Consider the following 25,311-nt stretch of genomic DNA (forward strand, 5'->3'; position numbering starts at 1 on the left):
CCTGAGGGTGCTGCCAGACTCGGTGCTGCTGAGGTGTGGTCCGAAGTTCCTCCCTTAAGTTGTATCTCGGTTTTCATACCTCTCAGGATCTGGTTCTCCCTGACTTCTTTCATGATCCGAGAATGCATGAGGAGGTGGCTTGGCTTAACATTATGTCCGGCGGGACGTGTTGGAGTATTTGGCTAGGTTTGCTTTTTCCCACCAATCTGATACTCTTCTGATTGCTTGTGGTCCGGCTGGGGCTGGGCAAAACGCATCTGTGGTTTCCATTTTCCGATGGTTCCGGGTTGTGATCCCAGTGCCTATATGGCTTTTGGCCTGCCTGTGCCTGCGCACGATCAGGGGCAGTCCGCCAGGGGTTTGGCGGCTTCCTGGGCCGATGCAAGGAGGGTTTTTCTCTGCAAGAGATTTGTATGGCTGCCGCCTTGGCTGGTCTAGGGATTTCCATCAACCGCTATGGGTTGAGTTTCTCCCACTCGGGGGTTGGTTCCTTCGTGGTTGGAGTTTTATCTGTCGGGATGTGAATTAAGAGTTATTGTGGGTGTGTTTGCTGCACTGTTTTTAGCTCTGTTTCTCATTGGGACCTTTTCTCCGTTGCTGCTTTGGTATACCTCATGAAGTAAGTACTGGGACGAGGAAGAGTGGACGTGGAGGTAATGCTCTGATTACTTACCTGTAATCTTCATTACTCCTAGTCCTACTCTTCCTCGTCACAGTACTGACGACCCTCCTCACCCTCCCTGCGGGGAAGGTCCCATGCTCTGGCTTGGTAATATGAAACTGAGTGACGTGGATGTGGGGGAGGAGTTATAGGAATTTAAAGAAATAGAAGAAGGTCCTGTGTCGGAGGCAGGGGCCTCATGAAGTAAGCACTGTGACGAGGAAGAGTAGGACTAGGAGTAATGAAGATTACCGGTAAGTAATCGGGGCATTATCCTGTAACTGTTGCGCCCTGTAACCCTTGGGTCTGGCGCGCATTATAAATAATAAACAAACAAAACCCGATTTTGTGTTTGGCGGGTGAGAGCCCAATGAAATGAACGGGCAGGCAGGAAGCTTGGTGGGTGAGTCAGCTCTTTACAAGGCGGGTGACACCCGCCGAAAGTGTGTGAGTTGAGAGCTATGGATATGTACAATCTAGGCATGCTACTGTACCCACTAACTACAAGGGTACATTACTGGGGGTTGGGCCTGAGTGGGCAGGGCCCAAGTGGGCAAAATCTGTATATGCCCACTCAGCATATAATATATTTCATTTGTATTGCGCTCGCACACAGGTGTTTCAGAGCGTGACTAGGCAAGGGAGGGGAAACGGGAGGACACAAAACAACAATCTTACTAGGCCCAGTGACATTGAGAACGCGCAAGTGCACGGGGAGGGGAAAAGTGCATGGAAGGGGGAAAGTGCAGAGGAGAGTAGATAAATTAAAAAAAAAAAATAGAATGGAGGCAATAAACAGTGATAGTGCAGCCAGCAAGTGGCCAGTGCTGTGTTTATGGTGACAGACTGCGTAAGTCTGATAAATGCAGAAAAGAAGAAAAACAGGTGGGGGGCTGTATGGGTACAGATACGGTCCATCCAGTGCAAGGGGTGGCCGGGAGGCAGTGCAGGGGGGCGGCAGGGTGAGCAGGTACATGGACCCAGGAGAAAGAGGGTGACCAGGTGCATAGTGCCGGTCGGCAGGGGAGAGGGGGAGAGAAGGCAGAAGCAAAGAGGAAGGTCTTTAGGTGCTTCCGGAGATGGTTCTCAAGTTAGTGGCAGGGAGGCTGTTCCAGAGGGAGGCCCCAGCTGAAGATGGCGATCTACCCCCAGCCCCTTTCTTTGAAAAACTATTAACCTGGAGGGAGTTAGGGGTAGAGGAGCGAAGAGCTCGAGAGGGCAGGTGTTTGTGGAGGGATAGCTGAAGATATTTTGGACCCATGCCCCAGAAAGCCTTGTGGACAATGCAGAGGGTTTTGAATTTAATCCTTGCATCCACTTGGAGCCAATGGAGAGATTTCAGAGCTGGAGAGATACGATTCCAGAGCTTGAGGCCAAGGACAAGTCTCGCAGTCCCGTTCTGGATAAGTTGCAGAGGGCGGAGGGTAGAGGCAGGTAGATTTAGAAAGAGCTGTTACAATAGTCCAACTTAGAGAGAACCAGAGCTTGAGAGACAGTGAGCTTCTGATGGAAGGAGACGAAAGGCAAAGTACCTCTGAGGAGGTGCAGTAGAAAGTTTGACTTTTTACAGACCTCAGAGATATGGGCGGAGAAGGAAAGTGTGGAGTCAAAGATGACCCCGAGGTTCTTAGCCTCGCAGGTAGGGGTAGGAGGCGGGCCAAGGGAGGCAGGCCAGAGAGTGAGGGAAAAGGATGGAGATGGTGTGCGATGAGGATGATCTCAGTCGTGCTGGCAATTAGACAAAGATCATTGGCGGCACACCAATCTTGAATGGCAGTTAGGCAGTCGGAGATGAGAGAGGGGGAGGAGGTGGCTGAGGGCAGCCGAAAAATGAGTTGTGTGTCATCGGCATAGCAATGGAAATTTGAGTAGAAAATGGCAATGCAGTGGGCAAGAGTTGCCAGGTATTGGTTGAAAAGCCAGGGTGAGAGGTTAGACCCGTGGGGAATCCCGCAGGTAGAGAGGAAGATAGATGGTACCTGGGAGGGTCGATCAGAGAGAAGAGGTCAGCCAGGCCAGAGCCTGATCAGTGATACCCAGGTTATAACGGAGCCGGTTGAGCAGGATGATGTGGTTGATCGTGTCGAAGGCAGAAGAGAGATCAAGAAGGATGAGGACAGAGGGAATGTTAGAGTCCAGGTTGGAGAGCAGATCTTCACGGATGTTCAGGAGAGCAGTTTCCGTGTTTCTGGCCGCTCTGAAGCCAGACTGGTGGTCATGGAGACAGCCAACAGAATCTGAATGCAGGTTAAGCTGAGAGATGGCTGGCTTTTCCAGGAATTGGCCCAGAAAGGGGTAATGGAAATTGGCCGATAGTTAGCCGGACAGGAAGGATCAGCTGTGGGTTTCTTGAGAAGCACAAGGGAGTGCTTCAGATGGGAGTGGGAAGGATCCTGAGGCAAAGGAGTGGTTAAAAAATCAGCAAGGGCCGGAGCAAAGGTGTCAATGTGGTCCTTGATGGTTTTACAGGAACAGGGATGAAACTGTTTTTACAAGGCTTTCATAGATTGGACTTGTCTAGCGACCTAGTCAGGGGAGAAAATCGGAAAGGAAGAGAAGTACGGTGGGGGGGTAGTTAAAGCGGGGTCAGCAAGCACAGGCTGGCGACAGGAGTAGGAGGGGCAGGGGAGGAGAGGGTGGACAGGATGTCCTGGGTTTTTTAGATAAAGTGCGAGGCAAGGGCATTGCAGAGAGCCTGGGAGGCAAGAGGAGGGGTGGAGACTGCCGCAGGGTTGGCAAGCTCCTTGCACATTTTAAAGAGTTCGGCTGAATTGTTAGGTGCCGCAGAGACACAGGCTTGAATGTGGGCTCTCTTCTTAGTGCGGACAGAGAGTCGGTATTGCCTTTGGAGCAGGCGACATGTCAGTTTGACAGAGGATGAGCAAGAAGCCCTCCATTTCCTCTCACCCGCACTACACTTATGTTTAAGTGTAGCTAGATCAGAGTCATACCAGTAGTTACACTTGGCTTTGGACTTCAAGCGGATCCTCATGACAGGGGCAAGAGCATCAAGGGTATCCGAGATAGAAGATTAGAGAAGGGATGAGAGTCAGCCAGATGAGGGGGAGAGAAGGTGGCAGCGAAAGCCTCAGCTGACGCACGCTTCATAGGTCGGATGTCCGAGAATGTAGGTGGCAGTGTTGGGGTGGGGTTGGCTTGGGGGGGGGGGAAGAGAGTGAGAGATGGGAGGAGAGAAGGCAGTGGTCACTCCAGGAGAGAGGAATGGTCCGAGGGATAGACAGGGGGAGGCCATGGGAGATCATGACATCCATTGTGTGTCCTGCAGAGTGCGTCGGACCAGAGGGAAGGATAGAGAGGGACAGGGAGTTGCAGAGGTTTCGAAAAAGCTAAGATGAGGGACATGGAGAATCGAGGTGGATGTTAAGGTTACCAAGGAGGAGGAGTTGAGTGGTAGAGGAGAAGAGGGCATCCCTTTTAGAGAGAAAAGAGGTGATTTGCCCAGGAGGCCGGTAGAGAGTAGCAACAGTGAGAGAGTAGTTAGGAGAGCTTGAGAGCCTGTAGACAAGGTGTTCAAAAGAGGAATACATCTGAGTGGGAATGATAGTAGCAGGAATCCACTCAGGAAAGATAAGGGCTACGCCCCCTCCAGGTCGAGTAGATCTGGGTACAGAGAGGATCTTGTAGCCATCAGGGAATAGAGTGTCAAAGCTCGTGACAGAGCTGGCAGTGAACCATGTCTCTGTAAGACCGAGGACATCTAGGTCCAGTTCTTCAAGGAGGTGGCAGATGTCAGGAGTGTTTGACAGCAGAGCGATAGTTGAGAGTGGCTAGATGAGGAAGGCTGCCAGCCTTAAAGACCTTTCGGGGAGGGGTACAAATCAGAGGTACGCCCTGCGGCATTGTGGAGGTGGCCTGAATAGTGGTAGAGGAGGAGGAGGAGGAAAAGGTGAGCAAGGAAGCCAAGAAGTGAGAGGCGGGGACAGCTGGAGATGTGATGAAGTTGATGAGGTGAGGGGAAACGTCGATCGAAGAGGAGGAGATTGGACTGAGGACCTTGGACCATAACAGTGCCGTTTAGGTAGACATTAAGGATGACTCTGGAGGAGTCGAAGGAAGCCATGAGGACATCCCAGCGAGTTCCGCCATTTATGGGCGAGGAGGAGACCGGACAGAGCACAGAGATTATATGCGGGGTCCATAGATCCGGCGAAGGAACAACAAAGAGGATGTCGGTGAGGGTCTGTCTGGAGGAAGCGCTGGTATAGGTATCAGGAATAGGGATATCAGGGTTGGAGGCCAAGATATCCTTTTTAAATTTCTTTTTTCCTGATTTAGTGAGAAGGGAAGGATAGTTAATAGAGAAGCAGTTGGAATAGATGGGAGAAACAGAAAGTGTCATGATTGGGAAAGAGGAGGCAGAGGAAGGAATAAGCAAGCCGAGCAGCACTGAAACAGTCACTGGGCTAGCAGGTTACACTCAATGGCCAAAGTTTGATCAATGCAAAATTACACCCAAGTTTGACTTTCAGTTAAATGGGAGACCAGAAGTTATGGAATTTAGAATGGTAGTCAGATAGTAAAGGTGAGTATAGATAGGCTTCAAATGAGTACATAACAGGGAGAGTAGAGTACCATCCTAGGAGGAAGTAGACGTAGACCAAGAGGGAGGGGAACTAACCCAAACAGAATATGGTAGGAGAGTCATGGCAGTCCAATAGTCCAGGGGTAGCAGCCTCACCGAGGGTTTGGACTGTTGTAGCCTGTGAAAGCAGACCGGGAAGCTGACAGGGCTTTAGAAGTGGACCTTGGAATGACTGGGCCGGCTAAAAGCCTGCCGGTCCATCATTGGTCCAGAAATGCAAACTCCCAGAAATGCAAACTCCCCACCAGGAAGCTCAGTGGCAGAAGGTGCCCAGATCGGCAGAGCCTCCCTAGTAGGGAGGGCCCAGGCGGCCATGTTGAAAGCACTGCATTTTCAAAAATGGCAAATTTTCTATACTTTTTTTTCTTTTTAACACAATTAGCCAAGATTTTTCAGTATGGTTCTGGGGTGCTGGACAGATGCACCTACCTCGCCCTGAGGGTTCAGGAGCAGCAAGGACACTGAGCCAGGCTCCACTGATGAAATGGAAGGTGGTAGGAGAAGGAAGGAGAGTTTGTAGACCAGCAGCTCCGTCGCATAGTGCAGAATGAAAGCAGTTCCGATGTGGAGGGGCCGATTAAGTGACATTTACAGATGTTAATGTCACTGCAGTGGATCCGACTACATTAGCTTCAGGACCCACTTGTTAGACAATCCTGGCTATGCCCTTGTTGGGCAGTTAGGGTCATTGTCTCCTGAGGGGTGATGCAAACTCCCTTTTCCGCTTGCAGTCCTTGCCAACATTGATGTCACGCTAACCTACAGCGCCTGCTTTACCCACAGGGCCTGCTTTACCCACATATCACTTTTGCGGTGTCACTACATTACCAACATACCTCTTCGGTCTGGTATACACTTTGGCACATTTATACATTGGGGAGTAACACGCCTTTGGGGCGCTGTTTCTGTAACCTTTATTAGTCCAATGCTTAAGTGGGGATCACCCCACTGGACAGAAGGGCTGCACCACACACCGGGACTACATCAGCAGATGGTCACAAGGCAGTCCCTCTGTGTCAGCTCGCCCATGATGGAAAGTGCTCCACTAGCTGGCAAATTCATGCCCGGGAATACCAGGGGGGCCACATTGGCTGTCGTCTTGCCGGCAGGTCTCTGCCCTGTCGGCTGTAGGGTGGTCCTCCAGCGGGCCTGGGTGGTCTTTGTCTCTTGCGGCAGACTGTAGTCTGGAATCTTTCGGGCCTGTGTCCTCCCATGATTATAGGGGCAAGGGGAGGTCACTCTTCTTGCGTCCCTCACCAGGTGAGGAACCACTGAACAGCGGGCAGAGCCATGTCTAGGTTCCCCCTTCAGGCAGGAGTTTTCCTTGCTACTCCCGTGGTGGCAGTCCATTCCTGTTGAGGTTCCCTCTGCTTGAATCAGCGTGTACAGTGACTGAGGCTACGCAGTACTCGGCTCTTCCCTCTGCTTGCTACCTTGAACTTCTGTTGGTGTGACAACAGCTGCGCCGTGGCCAGGCTCCGCCAGTCAGTTCTTCTTCGATTGCCTTCTGCCTGGCTGCACAAGCACTCTCTCTTCGGGGAGAGCTACGGCCTGGCTAAGGCTGTTGGCCACGTGTCGAAATGGTAGAAGCAGGAATTCAGATGCAGAATGCAGTGGTCTTGTCTGAGCAGATATTGGCCCTTAGATCTCGGTTAAATACATCCTTTTCTTTTTTGTTTACTGTGGGTTGTTGTGCACTAGCTTTATTGACAATTGTTTTGTGCTTCCTATGTAGAGTAAAGCACCTGGTTGTGTGGTAATTGGCCTGGCTACTCTGCCCGCTCTGAACAGAACAGATGCACTTATTGGCTTCATTGGTGGTCTGGAGTCGTCCTTGTCCGCAGGGAACTGCCTTTTATTTCTCCTTTCTCATTAGTTCCTTTGTTGTGTGCTGGTAAGAGTTAGATATACACCTCTCTTCTTAAAGGTACAGTGTTCCTATAATCTACACCTGCTTCCTAAACATGTATGCCTTATTGTAGTTTTAATTTTGGGAACATGGAGAACTTTTTAAGACATTTGGTGATATTAGTGTGATTGTGTGTGGGATTAAAATGAGCATCAGTAATTGGGACTTGGTTTCCTGAATTCAGGGTAACTTTGGCGTTCAAATGTGTCCCTAGTCTAAGCATTTGTTTGGTTAGACATCCGTGTTGGCATGTTTTTAAAAAACAAAGTAATCTTGTTTTATTTTATTGGCCTACTTGAGTTCAACTAGGGCTCAACATTTCCACTAGATATTGGCTAGTGATAATTGACTGGTGGTGAGTCCGAAATGGTGTGCTGTTTATGTGTAGAATTGAGGTGGAGCTGGCTGGTATTTTTACTGCTGTTTCAACTACCCACATGAAACATGAAACCCAAAGAAGTGAGACTAACACATTCTGAATAGGACGGTCCAGGTTTGGTCCAGAGACCTTTGAACATCACTTCTCCACACCAGCTCTCCCCTCCCCACATCTGAACAGAAAATAAGGGTTTTCCTAGTAGACACATGCATGTTTATCTAACCCCTTGAATGACCATAAAAAGGCATGGAACGATTTGTGATTTGGCCGAATTTAAATTTATCATTCCTTCCCTGCCCCGCCCACATACATTTTGTGTATATATTTTTTAAAAATCTTTGCAGTACCTAGGGGGCAGAGGGGGGCGGTGGTGAAGATGTGCCACCCCGTACCCGCATGTTCTACATGCGTAATCCCAATCCACCATCTAACTAAAAATAATTTGTTGAATTTGCTTTCGACCAAACCACATAAACCCGTTTTGCATACTGTTGTTTGCCATGATTGGAGGGAGAGAGTAGGAGACAGGACTGCCCTGTGGCAATCCGTGGTTTTGAAAAAAGGAGAAAAGCATTTGCTCTCACATGGAGTTTGGCTTGTTAGACTTTCCATACTCTGGGAACTGTGACCTCAATATTAACTCAGAAGTCTATCTCTAACCATACATCAAAGCCTTAATTGCAGTAGCACTTCTGCATGTGGAATGGGTGGAGTGCCGAAGGTCAGAGAAATTGAGGTTTTTAGCTTCCTTAATATAGTGGGCATCCCATGGTTTTCACAACATCTTATTTCTTTACAGGAAGCCCTCCTTTGGAGCTTACTGGCTGTTTGGTAGCTACACCCCATGTTTCATTGTAACAGGCCCTTAAGACAGACCCCTGCCCCTAAGTTTGTTTCCATCACCTCAAACCAGTTGATTGACCTGTGCTTTATTTTTTTTGTCCTGCAGAGAAAGTCAAGTGGATCTGCGTGAACACATAGACAACCTAGCCACAGGTAAATCACCTTTCAAATTAAGAATTACATCCTTTTATTGTGTTCACATCCCCATCCCACCAGCTTTTCTCAAGGAAAGGCTGCTGCCCGTGAACCCAATGCTCTTGTTTACTTTCGCTAGCTTATTGTCTGAGTCTATCTCAATGACTGCTGCCTTCATTGAGATTATTAGCAAAATTCCCCTCCATGTCCTGTCGGCTCCCTCACTTCTCTCTCCCTGCTAGTCCCCTCTCTCCCATCCATTCTACCTCCCCTCTCTCCTCTCTCTGCCCTCCAGTCTCCTCTCGCTTCCCGTCCCTCCCCTCTCCACCCTCTCCCTCTTCTTTGCTTTCCTTTCCCCTCTACTCTCCTTTCACCTCCACTCTCCTTTCACCTGCACCCCATTTCGCCTTACCCCTCCACACCCCCTTTCCCCTCCACCCCCACTCGCCTTTCCCATCCATGCCTCCTCCCCCTCCACTCTCACTCTGAGTGTTCACTTCTTTTTAATTAATTCCTAGGGTGATTTTATTGAGTTCATCCCAAGAGCCTGACCACCTTTCCTCTTCTTTACCAAAAAGAGCTTTGCAGGATCAATGAAGACCAGAAAGTTGCCCTTGATCTGGATCCCTATGTGAAGAAACTCTTAAACGCCAGAAGAAGAGTGGTTCTGGTGAATAACATTTTGCAAAATGCACAGGTAAATCTATAGTGATGGTGGATTCTTTTGTATATATTATGGTTTTCGCTTGGGTGGGCACAAATCCTACTGTTACTTGTGGGGTTCCTGAATAAAGGTGTCGGACACAGGTTGGCTTGGTCCACAATACTTTTATTTAAATAATAAAAAGGGGTGTGGAAAATGCCTCAATAGCCCTAACCCTAGGAGGATAAAACAAATGAGACGGTAGTCAGGATGTCTAAATGAATGTCTACAGTACTGTGTCAAAACCCTAATCTAACCCTCACACTCTAATCCTACTAAAACTACACTACTACAGGGGGAAAACAAATAACTGGGCTGCCTTCCTGCAGCCTTTCCTTTTTTTTAAATCCAGCAAATGCTTGGGTAAAAGCCCTTCCCAGGTCTTTGAGTGCCAGGGGAACAAGCCCTTCCCTGGTCTTAAAATACCAGGTGTAAAATGTACTTCCCTGGTCTTTACCTCCGTTACTCCAATAAAGGTTTGGTTACCAGCAATGTTTATCCTAGTTGCTTTACGCTAACCAGGGTGGTCCTGTTACATGTGCTGGCCTTCACTTTGTGTTGTCTCCCCACAGCTTTGTCCTACATAAACAACTTCACTTGTAGCTTGAGTCTTTTTTTTCTCGTTGGGTTTCCAAGTCCCTATGTGGGTTTTCACAGGTTTGTAGGGTTTGGTGTATCAGGGAGACTTTGTTTTTCTTATGTCTGCTCCTTGGTTTTCCTTCTTTCATAAAAGGGGGGGTGAGAATTCCTTGGTTACGCACTTTATCACCCAAATACCAACTAGAGCACTTTTGGTTCCGTTGTTCAGCCTTCGTTATAACCGTTCCCTGGGTTTCTTTTTATCTTACTACCCACGAAGTACCATCATCCCGTTCCTTCCCCCTTACCTCCAAAGGACTCTTTTGAACCTGCCTTGGTATTTGGTCCCATGGGGTTCCTTGTCCTGTTTCTCCTTTGTCTGTTGCTGTCGACACCAGTACTCTGTTTCGGGCTTCTCCCAGGAGAGCCACAACAGGCCGGTGGACTGCTGTTTATGCGGCGTCTCTTAAATTGGATCGCCTTGCTTGACCTGTTCTTTGAGAGGACGTCTGTGTAATGCGGTCACTGCCTTCAGCTGCATTGACTATTTTGCCATCTTCCGTGAGGCTGCTGTACCGCACCCACTCCCAGGAGCCATTTTCGCCTGACAACGTGGTGTACTACATCAATGTTCACCAACTCGTCTGTCAACCTGTGCACTCCTTTCATTCAGGATTCCAATCGTGCTTGTACGTCATTATCTTCCCTTCATGGTTGAGGAACGCCATTGGCGTTCCAGTGGCAGCCTTTTTCACCGCTCTGCTTTTGCGGGCTGCCTATGTCGTGAATGCTTTCTGCATTCCAGCCTGAGAAATTATTTGTACCGTTTCTTCTTCCGGGACTTCTTGCTTCTTCAGTCCACCTCTTGCTGTCCGGTCTTGATAATCTTCCCACTTCCAATATACACTGCTCCCGCTTCCATAACAGTTGCTCCTACCACTGCTTCGATCTCTCATCCTCCGAAGTAGTCCCTCTTCTCTTTTATCGCCAGCATTATCCCTCGACATAGCAACAGGACTCAATTCCTGTTTTGGATAATTGTTTCTTCTTTCCTCCACACAGGGCTTCCTCGTCAAAGTACTTCTAATGGGGTTTGTGCTGCAGAAGTGCATGTACCCATAAGGAATCTCTGAGATGGATTCCAGTCTTCTACTTGGAACCCTTGGGAGTCTTCTTGGTCTTGGAGTAAGAGGGGTATTTTCTGGTAGTTTATGGGGACAAGACCCTCCGTCTTGTCATATACTCTATAGCAATGACACTCTGAAGCATTAGGGTAACCAGTTAATTAAGTCTGTGCCATTGTACCTGCTGCACCCTTTTGCAACATCATTGTGAGATGTTATCAGCTTTTATTTACAGTGCAACTTTATTTTCCAAGAAGAACGTGTTCCCTTTTTAAAGGGACATTCATTTCTCACTGTGCTGCTAAACGATTAGCAGTGCAATAACTTTACTTCTAATCAAGACTGCCATCACCGTTAGTACCAGCTCTATTTTTGTATTTATGTTGAGCACATGCACCTTTCGTCCGTCTTATTAGCGCCAGCTTCAGAGTTACATTTTTCTTCATCCACATCGAAAGTTAGCTGACATGGAATTGGAATACATTGAAAAAAAAAATACTTCGACCGGCTTTCCAGGTTCCAAGGCCATTCGTTCCATGTCGGGGCTTGTTTACGCCTATGCCGCATTATTTCTATAAGTAGACGGCAGCGCTCGAGATACTGTGTGGGGTGGGTGGGAGGAGGCGGGGGGGGGGCAAACGCAGGGAATAATGGCTTATAGTTTGATTTGTTGAGGGCGATTGCCCAAATCTTGTAATTTGCGTACCTATGCTGTTGTTTTCCAAAAATCAATAAAAATTGAATTTAAAAAAAAAAAAATCAACAATGTAGCACTACTAGTAGTTTTACAGGGCACCGCATTTTCTCTGATTCGTAAGCATGGAACTATTCCCTGCTGCCTTGCCAGACCCCAGAACAATGCAGGAATCTCTCCCATCAAGCCTTCCTCAATTTATAACGACTATAAAAATGAATGTCCTTCTCCTTTTGAGGATGAGGACAAGATCACCTTAGCCTATAAGTAAGCCGAACCACACAGACACAACATAACCATTTGCGCATCTGCCTAATGAAGACTGCTTACATCTCCCCAGCAAAACATGTTTTCTTAATTGCAGTGTAGATGTACCTCATGCTGCCATATCTGTGGAACTGGCCACAGCTTGTTGACTTCATCTTGTCATGGGCATCCGTCAAGGAAAGTGCTTGCACCCTCCTATGCTTGGAAACGATGCATCCTGTCCTTCCGTGATATCCTCAAATTGCCCAGAAACAACATTGAGTATATAACATGCTACTTACAAAGAATCTTCTTCAATCCGGCCAAGTTACATTCGGCCTGAATCTCTTTTGTGAAGTCTCAGGAATATGGAGATTGCTGACTCCTGATAAGAAAGATCATGTTTCCCCTTACCTGCAACAGCACTGTTTCACAGTCTCTCTAATTTAACATATTCACAATGACTGGTCTTGGTACAGTGGATTCAACTTGAGCGAGAGACCCCCAGGGCATAACATTTCAGGGTTGCCCCTAGGAAATTACCAATTAATAAACAGAAACCCTCACATATACTAATGCAGGATCACAGATGTGTAATGTTATCAAATAATACATTCACAATCTTTATTAAGGAAAAAGTTTTAAAATTTTAAAATACATACAACAGTGACATAACTAAGTGACCACAAATCCAAATATTATGAAAGTGACGTAAAACCTCAATTCACAATCGAATAATAAAAGTTTCTTATGCATTTTGTAAACCTTCAGGAATGGCTTATGAAAGACAGCCATACAGTTCAATTGGCAGACTGCATAGATCGAAGAAGGCTACTGATTCCATTCAGAATATCTCTTTCCACACGGATACTAACTAAGGTTAAAGGAATGGTTCGGTCAACATTTTTTATTGCCCCTACGGGTCGGCCATGTGTTTTTAAGCCTAAGTCGCTCGATTTTTAGAAAAATTTCCTATGGACCTTACCTGAGTTTTCGTCCATTAAACGCACGTGAAAACGGGCATCAGGGAGCTGCCATTTTCATTTCCCCCATCGCCCTGGCTGACCTGCTTTTGCGGCACTAAATCATATCCCCTGCCCCTGAGCCTGACATTATCAAAACATTTATATTCCCCGCCTCTCTCCGTGAAGTTTCTGTGCTGCGTAGGCAAACGCGCCCAGTCGTCTTCTACGCGACTTCACACAGAACCCGGAAACCAACACAGATCAACTCACAACACAGTGCGCCACATTTCGGAATATGAAACTGTACTTTAAAATCAAACAGCAACACAGTACATTTGGTAAAGCACATTTATTTGAAATTAAATGTTTATAGAATATTCAGCAATTGCCATATGAACTCCGAAAGTCATTTATTTTCTTTTATCTCTATCCGTAAAAGTTTATTGTGAGTCACGCGCTGTTCCTTTATGGTGCACAGGGTGTTGGTTTCGTTCAAAGAAGCACTTTTGTCGCACGTTGAACCGCAAGGCTGTTCCATCAAGTAGGCACTAGGCCAGCGTAAAGGTTGATATGTTGCTTCTAGCCGCTAGTACCGCGTAAGGGCATATGGGCCCTTGGCAATCGTCCCATAAGATCATCAGGATTGTTCAGTTGTTTACATTAAGCTGCAGCTGGCGGTTAAAAAAACCATCTGCCGGTGTCTGAAACTGGTGGCAGTGGCAAAAGGGACGGATATACATGTTTTGAAAACATAAAATGTATAATTAGTCTCGCCAGCCGATCTTTATTAATATTATTCATTTTATTTATTACGGCCGAGCTGAAACTATTTGCTTTCAAGGATAGTGCAATGGAGTATGTTCGGCTCTAAAATCAATGCGAAAACTAACGAAATAAATCGAGGTTAGTACACAATGAGAAACGACTTTTTGTCTACATGCGTGTGGAGTGTGGAATGTGGACCTGCATGCCCATGTGCCCGCTACAAGGACGATCCCACAAACGTTTTCAAAGCTCTTCATTCATTCATTTATTCATGCATCCATTCATTAATTCTTCATTCCGGTATAAAAGCGTCTAAAGAGTTACTTACATTATATTTGCAATTTCCATTGTGTCTCTGCGTAATGCAGTCCGTAAATCCCACTGTGCGCTTGACAACGATTTTTCATATACTGAACTAACATGAAACTCGGTCTAGTTTCAGAATTTTCTGCCTTATCGTCTCTTACGTTATTGCACGCCCCCCACCCCCTTCAAATGAAGTCCTTTCAGCATGGTCCCTGTCTCTCAAGGTCAAAAAACAATAGAACCTTATACTGCCAGTGCGAGTTGTGGGCCTCTTCAGGGCGCGAGCTGAAAATCAAAGCCGCTGACCTTCACTAGAAATGAGCATACATTCTTTCTTTGCAACATCCCGTAGTAAAGCCATCTGTGAGAACTTGAAGTTTCAAATCCATCTATGTAGTGCGCCTCAATGTGCAAATGCGAACTGGCTTCTCTCCCATCTGCAACGGCTCGCTTGGCGCGTTCTAAGGCCCCCAATTTTGTCCTCGTTGTCTGCGAGCTTTGAAGCCCCAAAGAACCATAACTATTGAGACTTTTAATTTTTTGGGGAAGGTCAGGGAAAGTACAAAGTACCCGAGGAGTTGAGTTGAAAGTGAGATTTATTGTTTGTTTGTTTTATTATTTGCAATACGCAAGCCTCCCCTCGGTTAACAGTGCCCAGCATTTAGAAGAGATTGCGAAAATGAGTTACATCAACAAAAATGTATACATTCACATATGGACAAGGTCAGCAATATGAGGTGAATAGAGAGAGAATTCAAAGATGACACTCGGGTTGTTCGGCACCCAGGATGGTGAAGGTAGGGGTTAGTGTTAGCGTACTTTGTATGCACACTGTACAATAACATTTATTTACAAAAAGACAATCGTATTACAATTATTTAAACTGGGATTTGTACTTCACAACCAGCTCTCCTTTGGGTGGACATGGCACAGTGGCAATGTTGGGTGGCAATGGATCAGTGCTCTGCACAGAAACGTTCAAAATTCCATATCTGTGCTTCTCTAATACAGCAATAATAAGGCTTTTGACAAAGTCGAACTCCATTTCCTCATAGACTGGTTTGCTCACCCATTGCTTACTTCTTTTTGAAAAGGCCTTAGTGTAGCGAGGCATCCTTACATTACCCTTAGTCCTAGATTGTTCACGGCCGAGATTCTCGTTATGGGCCAAGACCGCTAGTAGAGTCCTATCATGCCCTGTATGCTGAAATGCAAGCGCTTTGGCCTGTACTTTAGGCACATATTGTGGAACACCTCCAAACCTCCTGTGTGACAGAATTCAGTCAGTCCCCTCAAATCTCTTGATAGAGTTTTATCGAAAACTATCTTCTCAATGGCTTTGTGTGTCGGTGAAGATGGATTCAACCACTTCTTCCGTGCCTCCACTGGGGACAAAGGGCCATGTTCACATTGGTGGAAATGTAGGTTTTCTGACCAGCGGTGCACGTTGGTACAGTGGTGCATCAGTGACCGCCATTTTTCAAGTAGTATTTCCACTGACCCTTCACAAGTTTTGGAGCTCCACCAAAGATGGTTGCTGATAGACTGGGACCACTCTGAAATACTTTCCAAACCTTTTTTTTCCCCTGCAGCTGAGATTTTCTTATTGATTGATTTAGCAAGATGCCATACGTCAAATTGATGTTTAATATGTGGGAACTGCTCTCTCATTGTCTTGGCAATTGAAACGTGTCTGTCCGTGGCTATGAGGTTGATGTGCATGCCCCTCGATTGCAGATATTCCACTGATTTTATAAATCCTAGTTTCTCCATGGCCACTGAGGATGTACATTGTGTTACCTGCACGACCACCGAACTCACAATTTTCTTACTATCCATGTCCTGAAAGTGGTAGGTGCAGTACTTGGCAGAAAATCCAGGACTGTCGCACTGTCCATCGCCGGCTAGCCTGAATCGTTTGCCTTCGAATGTACTTGCTAGAGACAATTGTTCAATTTTCCTAGCATCACTAATGGCCGGAAACAGATAATCATGTTGGTATTTGTAGTACTGCGTTTTTGAAATGAAATGGAGTCCCACAAACTGAAAGAAAGACTTTAACTTTCTAAAACTGGAGCCACTAAAAAGTGATGCAGCTGCACACAGTAGATTGCCTGCTGGCAGTTTCCCCAGCATCGGTTGTGCAGACCATGAGAACATATGATGTAATCTACAGGCGGCATGTATTGTGACTGCCTTGTTTTTGACGAGTCACATGAATCCATGGCTTCCCACATACCTTCCCTCTGACGGAATGCCCACATTTCAGCATACTTATAATATCCATCAAACAACTGTCGAATACTATGTATTTGTCCTCTTTCATTAGACTGTCATCCTGCGTCAAAGTTGTTTCGGCCTGTGACGTTGAGGACATATCACCACATTTGAAAGAAATATCGCTGCTATCAAGTTCTGATGCGTCGGTGAATGCTGCTGCTGGTTCATTCTGTCATTTCAACATCTGCTACTTCAACATTGATGGGAGAACACAACAATGTCGACAGCTTTTTCGGTGGCAATTTTTTGGCGGGTGTAGATTGTGTGAATTGATCTGCGACTACTTCAGAGCTATCTTCAATACATCCAGTATCATGTTGTTGCGGTGGTGCGGTCGTACTGTAGCAATGGTCCAATACAACTTTTCCGGATTCTCCGGACACATTAATTTCATTTTCTGTACATTGGACATGAGCATCCCGAGTCTCAACACGCCGCGTCTGAATTAATAGTTCCTCCATAGCCTCCATAGTCTAAATGGCCTGGCAAGCAACATCTCTCATTCGCTTCACTGTCTGTGTATGTATAGTTTGTAGACCCATGGGTAACTAGAGGACAGATTGGAAAAGGGATGTTCAGTTTAAACACAAGATAAAGTATAGTACAATTGACTTGAAAAAAAGATAAAATAGTCCCCAGCACAACAAAATGTCTAAAGTTATGAACTGTTTTTAACTAACCTTATTTTTGTTTCTTTTCTTTGCAACTTTTTTGACTCGACCTTCATCATCTGCACGCTGTTGCTCCGATACGTATCCGCATGTCTCCCCTTCCTCTTGCGCTGCAACGACTATTTTCTGTATCCGCATAGACAGCACGGAATGAGGTTCCATCGACTCCCTGAAACATAGTATTTTCTTTACTGTGTATCAAAATATTGTTAGCATAAAACACACGTGAGGACGAACACACATGTACATCTCAATAGCCAAACACGATTTAAACATTGTGTGGAACAATCAAACGACAAGTATTTGAGCTCTGATGACCTAGTTCGATGGAGCTGTCAGTATCCATACCTCTGGCTCTGCATGGACTGCCATGAATGATTGTATTGACGAGGAGGCATCAGCAACTCCCTGAAACACAGTACTTGGCGTTAGTATGGTTTTCAATACTGTAAACATAACACACACTTGAGGTTGACGGCACAGGTACATCTAAAGAGATAACCACAAATGTTGCATTGTCAAAAGAATCAAGGAATATTTAAATATGATCAGATTTAATCGACTTAGTTCTCCGATTTATTTACATCTGAATCATCTAAATTGGATCTTGTGATTGTAGTGGAAGCTCCATCGTCTCCCTGAAACACAGTACTTGCGTTAATAGGGAAGAAAGTATAGCAAATGGAATCACGTTATTTGATCACGCTCGATGGAGCTGTCAGTATCCATACCTCGTGCTGCTGAAGAATATCTAGGGCTGTTGTCAATGTGGTGCGCACTTCCGAAAGCTGTTGCGCCGATTCGTATCCGCATGGTCCCGCTTCCACCGGAATTACTTGAATGTCAGGCTCCGCATCAAGTGCGTGGGTTGATGATTCAACAATTGGCTGAAACATAGTATTTGCATTAGTAAGCATTACAATATTGAAAACGCAACAAACGCTTGGGGTATCAACGGCTAACCACAAATGAAACATGGTGTAGAACAATCAAACGACAAGTGTTCCAGTCCTGATGATCACGGTCGATGGAGCTGTCAGTATCCATACCTCGTGCTGCTGAAGAACATCTAGGGCTGTTGTCAATGTGGTGGACGCTTCAGCATCTCCCTGAAAGACAGTACTTGCATTCGTATGGATAACACAAATTATAACTGAAAACAAACACGAGGGGACGATAACTAAGGTGTATATCAATTGGAAAGCACTAACCAAACAATTGGTAAAATAATCATACGATACATAAACTATTACTTGACATGCATAAAACAAGTCTGTAGCGGAATAGCCAAGTATGATTACCTGATACGCGCTAGAAGTGGTTGATAACTGCGAGCATGTGATGGAAGTAGAATGTTCTCGCTTCACATTCAAGGGATAGTCAAGAAGTTGTAAAGGTAAATTTATTGTTTGATAATGAAATGCCAATATTTAAAATTGACATGTAAGGAGACAGAATACTTGAGTAATGCGCAATATAGCTCAGTTCCCTTTGCCCATATATAGATTTCGTTTGTGGGTTATGAAATCTAAAAATAATATATTGCTAAATGTCATTATTCAAAAAGCTATACACTCATATCAATGTCGAAAGTATTACAAATTGGAAACAACACCTAAAATATCAATGAATCCATTCGGCTACTTACACACTACCGCAAGGCCTAAAGCTAAAAACGGACACTTGACTCGCCAGTGGCGGATTGTGAACGAATAGAGTGGGACTAGCGTTTGCGAGCAATTTTCGTTTCGATCGCTGTTTATTCTTCTTTGTTACCCAAGATGTGGTGTACATGTTCGAGGGGAAAGTGCCGGCTGCAGATGCAGTATCGATCACCCCTCTTGTCCTCAAAGACTTGTTGGACTCTACTTTCCAGCTCATCCAGTGGATATCCGCAATGTCTGACCCATTCTCTTATTCGATCAACAGTTTTCGGGAATACATGCATTGTAGCGCCTTCAGATTTAGCATGGGTCTTCGAAGGGCAACCGCTAATCGAACAGGCAGGCATTGTTGAAAATTCTGAAAATTAAATATCAAGATTATTATAAAACCTTGATGAATAAAAATGTCATAAAAAAAGTAAATGAACCATACCATGCTCAATGCAAGGTTTGTTTTGGTCGCCGGAACCATACCAGTTCATCATGTGCGGCTTAGTATTTGCATAAGTTACAGAAATGTTTTAAATTATGTGACTAAACTCTGAACATGTGACTCGTCCCTTGGATATTCTGTCTTGCACGAAAAGGAAACATGCTTACATTATAGACTGGACCCTCGAAGGATGCAATTCGATGACAATTGACACAGATGAAAATAAATAGATCTATTGATAGCATAACAATTGAAACTCAAGTCGATAGCAATGAGACCAATGACCACAGCTCTATTGGGTACTGTAATAGCAAATAGATTGAAATGTAAAAATGACCGAAATATGACTAGGATACATGGCCTTACCTTGACCAACAAACAGTTGGATTCAGCAAGCCGAGCAGTATGTTGCAGGAGAACGGGTAGATGGCCACAGGTAGCACACTGACGAGTTTGCTCGAAGCGGTCAGATAGCACGGCGACGAGCAGATTAGCATCTCAGTGCTTCTCAGGTAGAAGGTTCAGGAGTTGACTTGCAAAGCACAAAGATGTTCTCATGAGACATATCAAGTGGTTTATAAAGTATTAGAAACAGGGGTGTGTTTGTGAATGAATGACGTGTGTATGTCGTGGTATTATGTTTATTGCAGGGGGGCGGCCTGCCTCGGAGGAGGCCTGCCTGGAGACACAGGGTCTGAGGAGGCCATGTGAGCGATGGCACCTGGGCGTGGGATACCTTTTGAAGTGTACATGCTGTTTGGCACCTTGGTCGTTTGCGCCCGTGACAGCCCGCTCATCCCCGGGTGCGAACCGCCTTTCATAGAGGGGGTGGGATGGATGGGCCTGGGGCGTGCAGGCAAGTGTGTGGGAGTGAGGGGCCATCGGGCCCCTCTCATCCTTTACTTCTCAGTAGAAACTCGTACCAAGTGCCCCCAGTAGTGGGTTCGCCCCTTGCCCTTATGTGATGTTAACTTTGGATGACATTTGCGTAGATGGGAACACTGAGCAGGACACGGGGCATCCATTTTTGTACCCCCTTTCCTCTCCATCTTGGTGACCAGGCCTCACTGCGATAGTACAGCGCGCAGAGCACATGGCCCACACCCTCGTTCCCACTCTGACTGGAAAACTCCAGAGGTATTTGCAACAGCTAATAAATGTAACACATCACTCTTCCTCTGAGATCACGGTGCTGCATGTGAACCGGCCTGAACCAAGCACATAGCTCGTTCATCTCCACAAATGTGTCCTTGCCCACGCACCCTCGCCAGTGGAAACTTACTGCCATTCTGACCCTGTGTCCCTGCAAGGTATTCTCTTCATGTGCCAGACCACTGGCCACGCCATGATGCCCACCTAGCAGATCCCCAACGAACATTATACCCCTACTGCAGTATATCGTTGCCTATCAATAACAAATGCCACATACCGAAGATTCTTGTGAGCACAGACCCACACTTCAAACAGTGTATTATAGTGGTCAAGACCCTTGAACTAAGGCCTGTATAATCCAATGTTAATTGATAGTATAGATATATGTGTGACTTTTATAGAGACATAACCGACTGTAAGACTTTGAACAAGTGTTATTTAGTGCATGCATTGTTGATAATATATTGTTAGCTTAGATCGTGACCACCCCGCTTCACAGCGACCTGAACTTCACCCATTCCGAGCACAGATGTCTGACGTCCATCCTTGAATGGAGACACACTTGATTCATTTAAAAAATCGAAACAACCGTTGTTAAAATATATGTGGTGTTTTATTTTGTATCTTATTTTGATGACACAAAAATACAAGACTTTAAACATTGTACAGTTCAGATTGCTGCACAGCGAGAGAAAAATCCCCTGTACTGACCGCTGTCACTCGGGAACGTTTCTCTTATGGCACGAACGGCACAGGCGGTATCACTCTTCGAACGCAGTGTCCAAGCCTCCCGTGAAGCCACCATGTAAAGGAACGATAGGCCACCAGCCTGTACCACCTGTGAAAAGGAATGAAACAAACTGTTTATAAATGACCAAGATAAGTTTATTTAAACGTTTGTTGTCAATGACAATTCTTGTAACTAATGGCATTCTGCTCAGACAAATGCCATCTAGACACTGCACACTATTGAACGACTTTCGTGCGTTACAATGATATGTATATGTAATTTTGGATATAGTAGAAGACCATGAAATAGGAGTGGCATGACAAGCAGAGTATACTTACTCATTACTCGGATTACGAGGACGAACAGTTGCACGAAGTTCGTGCATAAGCACCATCATTATCCTCAACACGGACCGTGTGAGGCAGGCTGCCCTGAGGTCTGGCAGTTTGGTGATGCATTGCGATTGTGGCTCGCCTTACGAAATGTAGGCCACGCATCCTGAGTTTTCACAGCAGCAGCAGTTCTCGTCCTCGGTTGGCATTAGCTTGCACCGATTGCATGTGCACCAGGTGGAAACACCGTCCATGCGACTAGGTCCAGGCTCTTCAGCTGTTGAATCGCCCTCCCAACTGCCGTCCGAAGACCCATCGTTTTCGCGTGTTTCCCTTTCCAGTAGTTCCTCCTCGGTATACTCGGGCTCGTACATGTAGGGCATTATTGTAGCCATTGTGTGCTAAACAAACTAAAATAACTGATAGCGGTGGTACTGGTATCTGTTCACACGGGCTACAAGCAATGAAGGTAGCTGACCAGAGCACAGAAACGAGTCACAGAATACTCGCAGTAACACAGAGAGAGGAATGGAATTGAAAATCTGCTGCTGTGTGTTGTGAAACGGTCTGTTTATACTTATTGAGGAAAGAGGCGTCCTGCCATTTCCATGGCGACACGTCATTAGCTGAAGCGCAGTGAATGTTGACATGAGAAATGGGCGGTACGCGTCTGCTGATGACCGGCTCAGGGGCGGGGGAAATGAATTAGCGCCGCAAAAGCAGGTCAGCCAGGGCGATGGGGGAAGTGATAGGATTATCACAAAATGGCAGCTCCCTGATGTCTGTTTTTGCGTGCGTTTAATGGACGAAAACTCGGGTAATGTCCATAGGAAATTTTTCTAAAATCGAGCGACTTAGGCTTAAAAACACATGGCTGACCCGGAGGGGCAAGAAAATTTTTTGACCAAACCATTCCTTTAAGGCATGTTAACCTTCATGTCGATGGGAGTGCTTGTTGTACCTTCATGTACTTAATGATGAATATACTAGACAATGACTCTTTTGGGTTCTGATCGAGCATGTACACCCCTTCCTGTGAGACTCGCATGACTCTGACGGTTATCACATGTTTTACGAGAACTTGCAATTAGACTTAAACCAGACATTTTATTGCTCCTGCATCATTCTCGCACAATCTTTTCAGTACACATAGCGCTGTGCTGTTTGTGTATTTTTATAGGGACAAGCCCAAATTACCTGGCCTCCATGCCGCGAAGAGAATCCATTAAATGTGGTGTTCAACAAAGTAAGCCTTATAATTTCGAGGTATTCATGAATGTAGCTACTTGTGATGTGAGATCACCACACTCATTTTGCTGTTTTCTTTAATTATATTGCACGTTGTTATATAAGATGAAATCACAGAGATGGAATTGATGACGTTTTATGAAATGTTGTTTTGTCTCTGATATTTATTATGTCACTTTGTGTAGGAACATTTTAGACTTTAAACTAACGTGGTTTTGCTTCCCCTGAAGAAGTTTGTTACAGTCGTTCAATTTGATTATAGGAATGGAACGTGTTGGGTATTTTAGGCTATGAAATGTAGTATTGCACTATAGGAATATAGACCCATCGGACTCCACAATTGGTGATCTTTGAATAAAACATCATATAGACTAGTAGGTTAATGCTTTACTTGTATTTTGTATGGCTTTAGTCCGATGAAGTCTAATTCGTCTCTTAAGGCAAGGGTGCCTTAGCATTTGGGAATTCCTGCCAATTGAATTGTACGGCTGTCTTTCATGCATCGTTCCCCAATGAACGTTTACAAAATGCATAAGACGCTTTTATAATTTGATTTTGAATTGAGGTTTACAACATACACACAACACTTTTTCCATAATTGTTTGGATTTGTTATCACTTATGTCAGTTTTGACATAACCCCTTTCTTAATAAAGATGTTAAACATATTATAAATTACGTATCTGTTATCCTTGTTGACTACCTGAATATGTACACGTGAGGGTTTCTGTTGTTTATTAATTGGTCTTGGTAGTGTGCCAGGTATTTGCTCCGGAGACTGGGGCCTGTTTGCATGCTCCTCAACAAAGGTTTTGTAGTTTTGGCTGTTAGGTGGCATTTAAAACAGTGGCAGCAACAACCTCAAAAGAATAATATAGAGGGTTTAAAGGGAGGCAGTCATTCACATAGTTTTGTTGTATGTTTGGACCTTTAGGCTTTCCCTCCAAAGAGCAGAGACGATTCCTCCCATTTCAGTCTTTACATGGCTGCCACACCCCTCATACCCCTATTACTTGATCGTGATCTTGGAATCCAATGGCTGACCCCAGCCTGGGATTCTACTCCACCACTCTGCCAAATCATACTGAAAGAGCGAAATGATTGGTCAGCCTTGAAATTTAAAAGAGCTCCAAATCAATCAGGTTTTGTTGCTGGATTGGGAACTGTCCCAAATATGATCACCCTCAATATGTTAAAATCCCAAAGTGCCATCCGGTATCAAACTCTTTATTTAGCTTTTATTGATTTCCGTATGGCCTTTGATTCCATTGATAGAAATTTGTTGTATGCAGAACTATATAAATATGGCTGCCCGCCGTCTCTACTGGCCCTGATCAAACATCTCCATACCGACACATCAATGCAGGTGCGTTTAACGACGTTTCAGCACGAATCAAAACATTTAGTGGCCTAAAACAAGGTTGTATAATGGCCTCGATTTTTCATTTTAGATAATGGGGAAGCCTTTTCGTCTACCATGTCTGATGCCCCTAAACTTGGGAAACAGCGTATAGCCTGGTTGCTGTACACAGATGATTTAGTTCTTTTATCACACACTCCTGAGGGACTACAAAATCTTTTGACCTGTCTAGAAAAATATGTTGATATAAACAATTTTATTGTGAATCTAGACAAGTCGCAAATATTAGTATGTAAAAACTCTTTAAGGAAACATCCCAAGTATAAGTGGAACTTGCAGAATGTGGAACTAAAAATTGTTTCAGAATATAAATACTTGTGCATGACTATACAAAATCGCATGTCTAATACCGCCTATCTAGGAAATCTGGATAGTAAGTTAACGTCACTAGTCTCACAGGCAAAATTACTAGTGTATAAATATGGGAAATACTCATACAAACATATTCTATTTTATAGTACCAATATTGATTTATGGAACCGAAACTATGCTTTTTAATGTACAAATATGGACCACCTTAGAATCTTGTTTCTGGAAAAGAGTTTTGTTGCTTCCTAAAATTGTACTCCAATGCAGACTTTGCGGTTTGAATTAGGTTTGCTGTCCATGTCGGTATATGTTCTTTGGAAAAAGTGCAGTTTATTACGTAAATGCCTGCCAGGTCTAGAGTCAAATAAAATGTTGAGTCTTGTGGCCCATCATCTGATCACTTTTACTAACACATTTCCTCTGAAATGGCGTAACAATGTGTTAAATATATTGGCAGATGCAGATATTTCCATAAAACTTCTAATGGAAAATCCCACTAGAGCCAAAACAAAATTGTACCAGCATGACTGGATAAATAACCGGGAAAAATGTTTAACATGTAAATATTTCGATACTCTCACTTTTGGTTATAAAAAACGGCGGCAAACAGTCGATTATCTGTTGAAATGCCCTTAGCCTCTAATCGGAAACAAATTTGTTCGCTTTCGATTGAATTTGTGGAATACACGAGACATATTGGCCCGGAGAAAGCTAATATCCAAAGAAATGTATTTCTGTCGTTATTGTAACACTTTAGAGAAAGAAACACTACAGCATTTCATTGTAACCTGTCCAAAATTGTGTGTTCAACGAAAATTACATTTTTACAAGTTATTTGGCCAATTTAAACCAGCTGGAAAGGATGAAATGTGGCCGCTTATTTTTACCAGCACAAGGCTTGCCGTCAGAAAAGCCGTAGTGCCCTTTCTTGACCCATTAATCCCAGAAATTGTTAAGTAGGGGACGAAATACTTAGCAAAAGAAATCTAATGAAAAATAACATGGTTGTTGAGAAATGTGTTAGTTAATTGATTAAACTGAAGTACATGAATTTACTCAAGGTAAAATGGACATTTTGATATTTTTAGAGGTATTTTAAAATATTTGAAATTTTGTGAAAATATGTAATTAGATGTTCAATTCTTCTTTAGTCTTCTTAAA

At 44.8% G+C, this 25,311-nt stretch overlaps 1 protein-coding gene across 1 annotated transcript in view; it reads left to right on the plus strand.

Annotated features, from left to right (window-relative positions):
* Window positions 1-25,311, plus strand: part of SNAPIN (SNAP associated protein) — a 33,782-nt gene that overhangs the window by 4,872 nt on the left and 3,599 nt on the right. The window contains exons 2-3 of the mRNA XM_069651209.1: window positions 8,502-8,548; window positions 9,109-9,227. Of these exons, the coding sequence (XP_069507310.1) occupies window positions 8,502-8,548; window positions 9,109-9,227 (166 nt within the window). The remainder of the gene's footprint in view (window positions 1-8,501; window positions 8,549-9,108; window positions 9,228-25,311) is intronic.

Source organism: Ambystoma mexicanum, chromosome 1p (assembly GCF_040938575.1).
Source record: "Ambystoma mexicanum isolate Mex_15411 chromosome 1p, UKY_AmexF1_1, whole genome shotgun sequence".
Taxonomy (NCBI): domain Eukaryota; kingdom Metazoa; phylum Chordata; class Amphibia; order Caudata; family Ambystomatidae; genus Ambystoma; species Ambystoma mexicanum.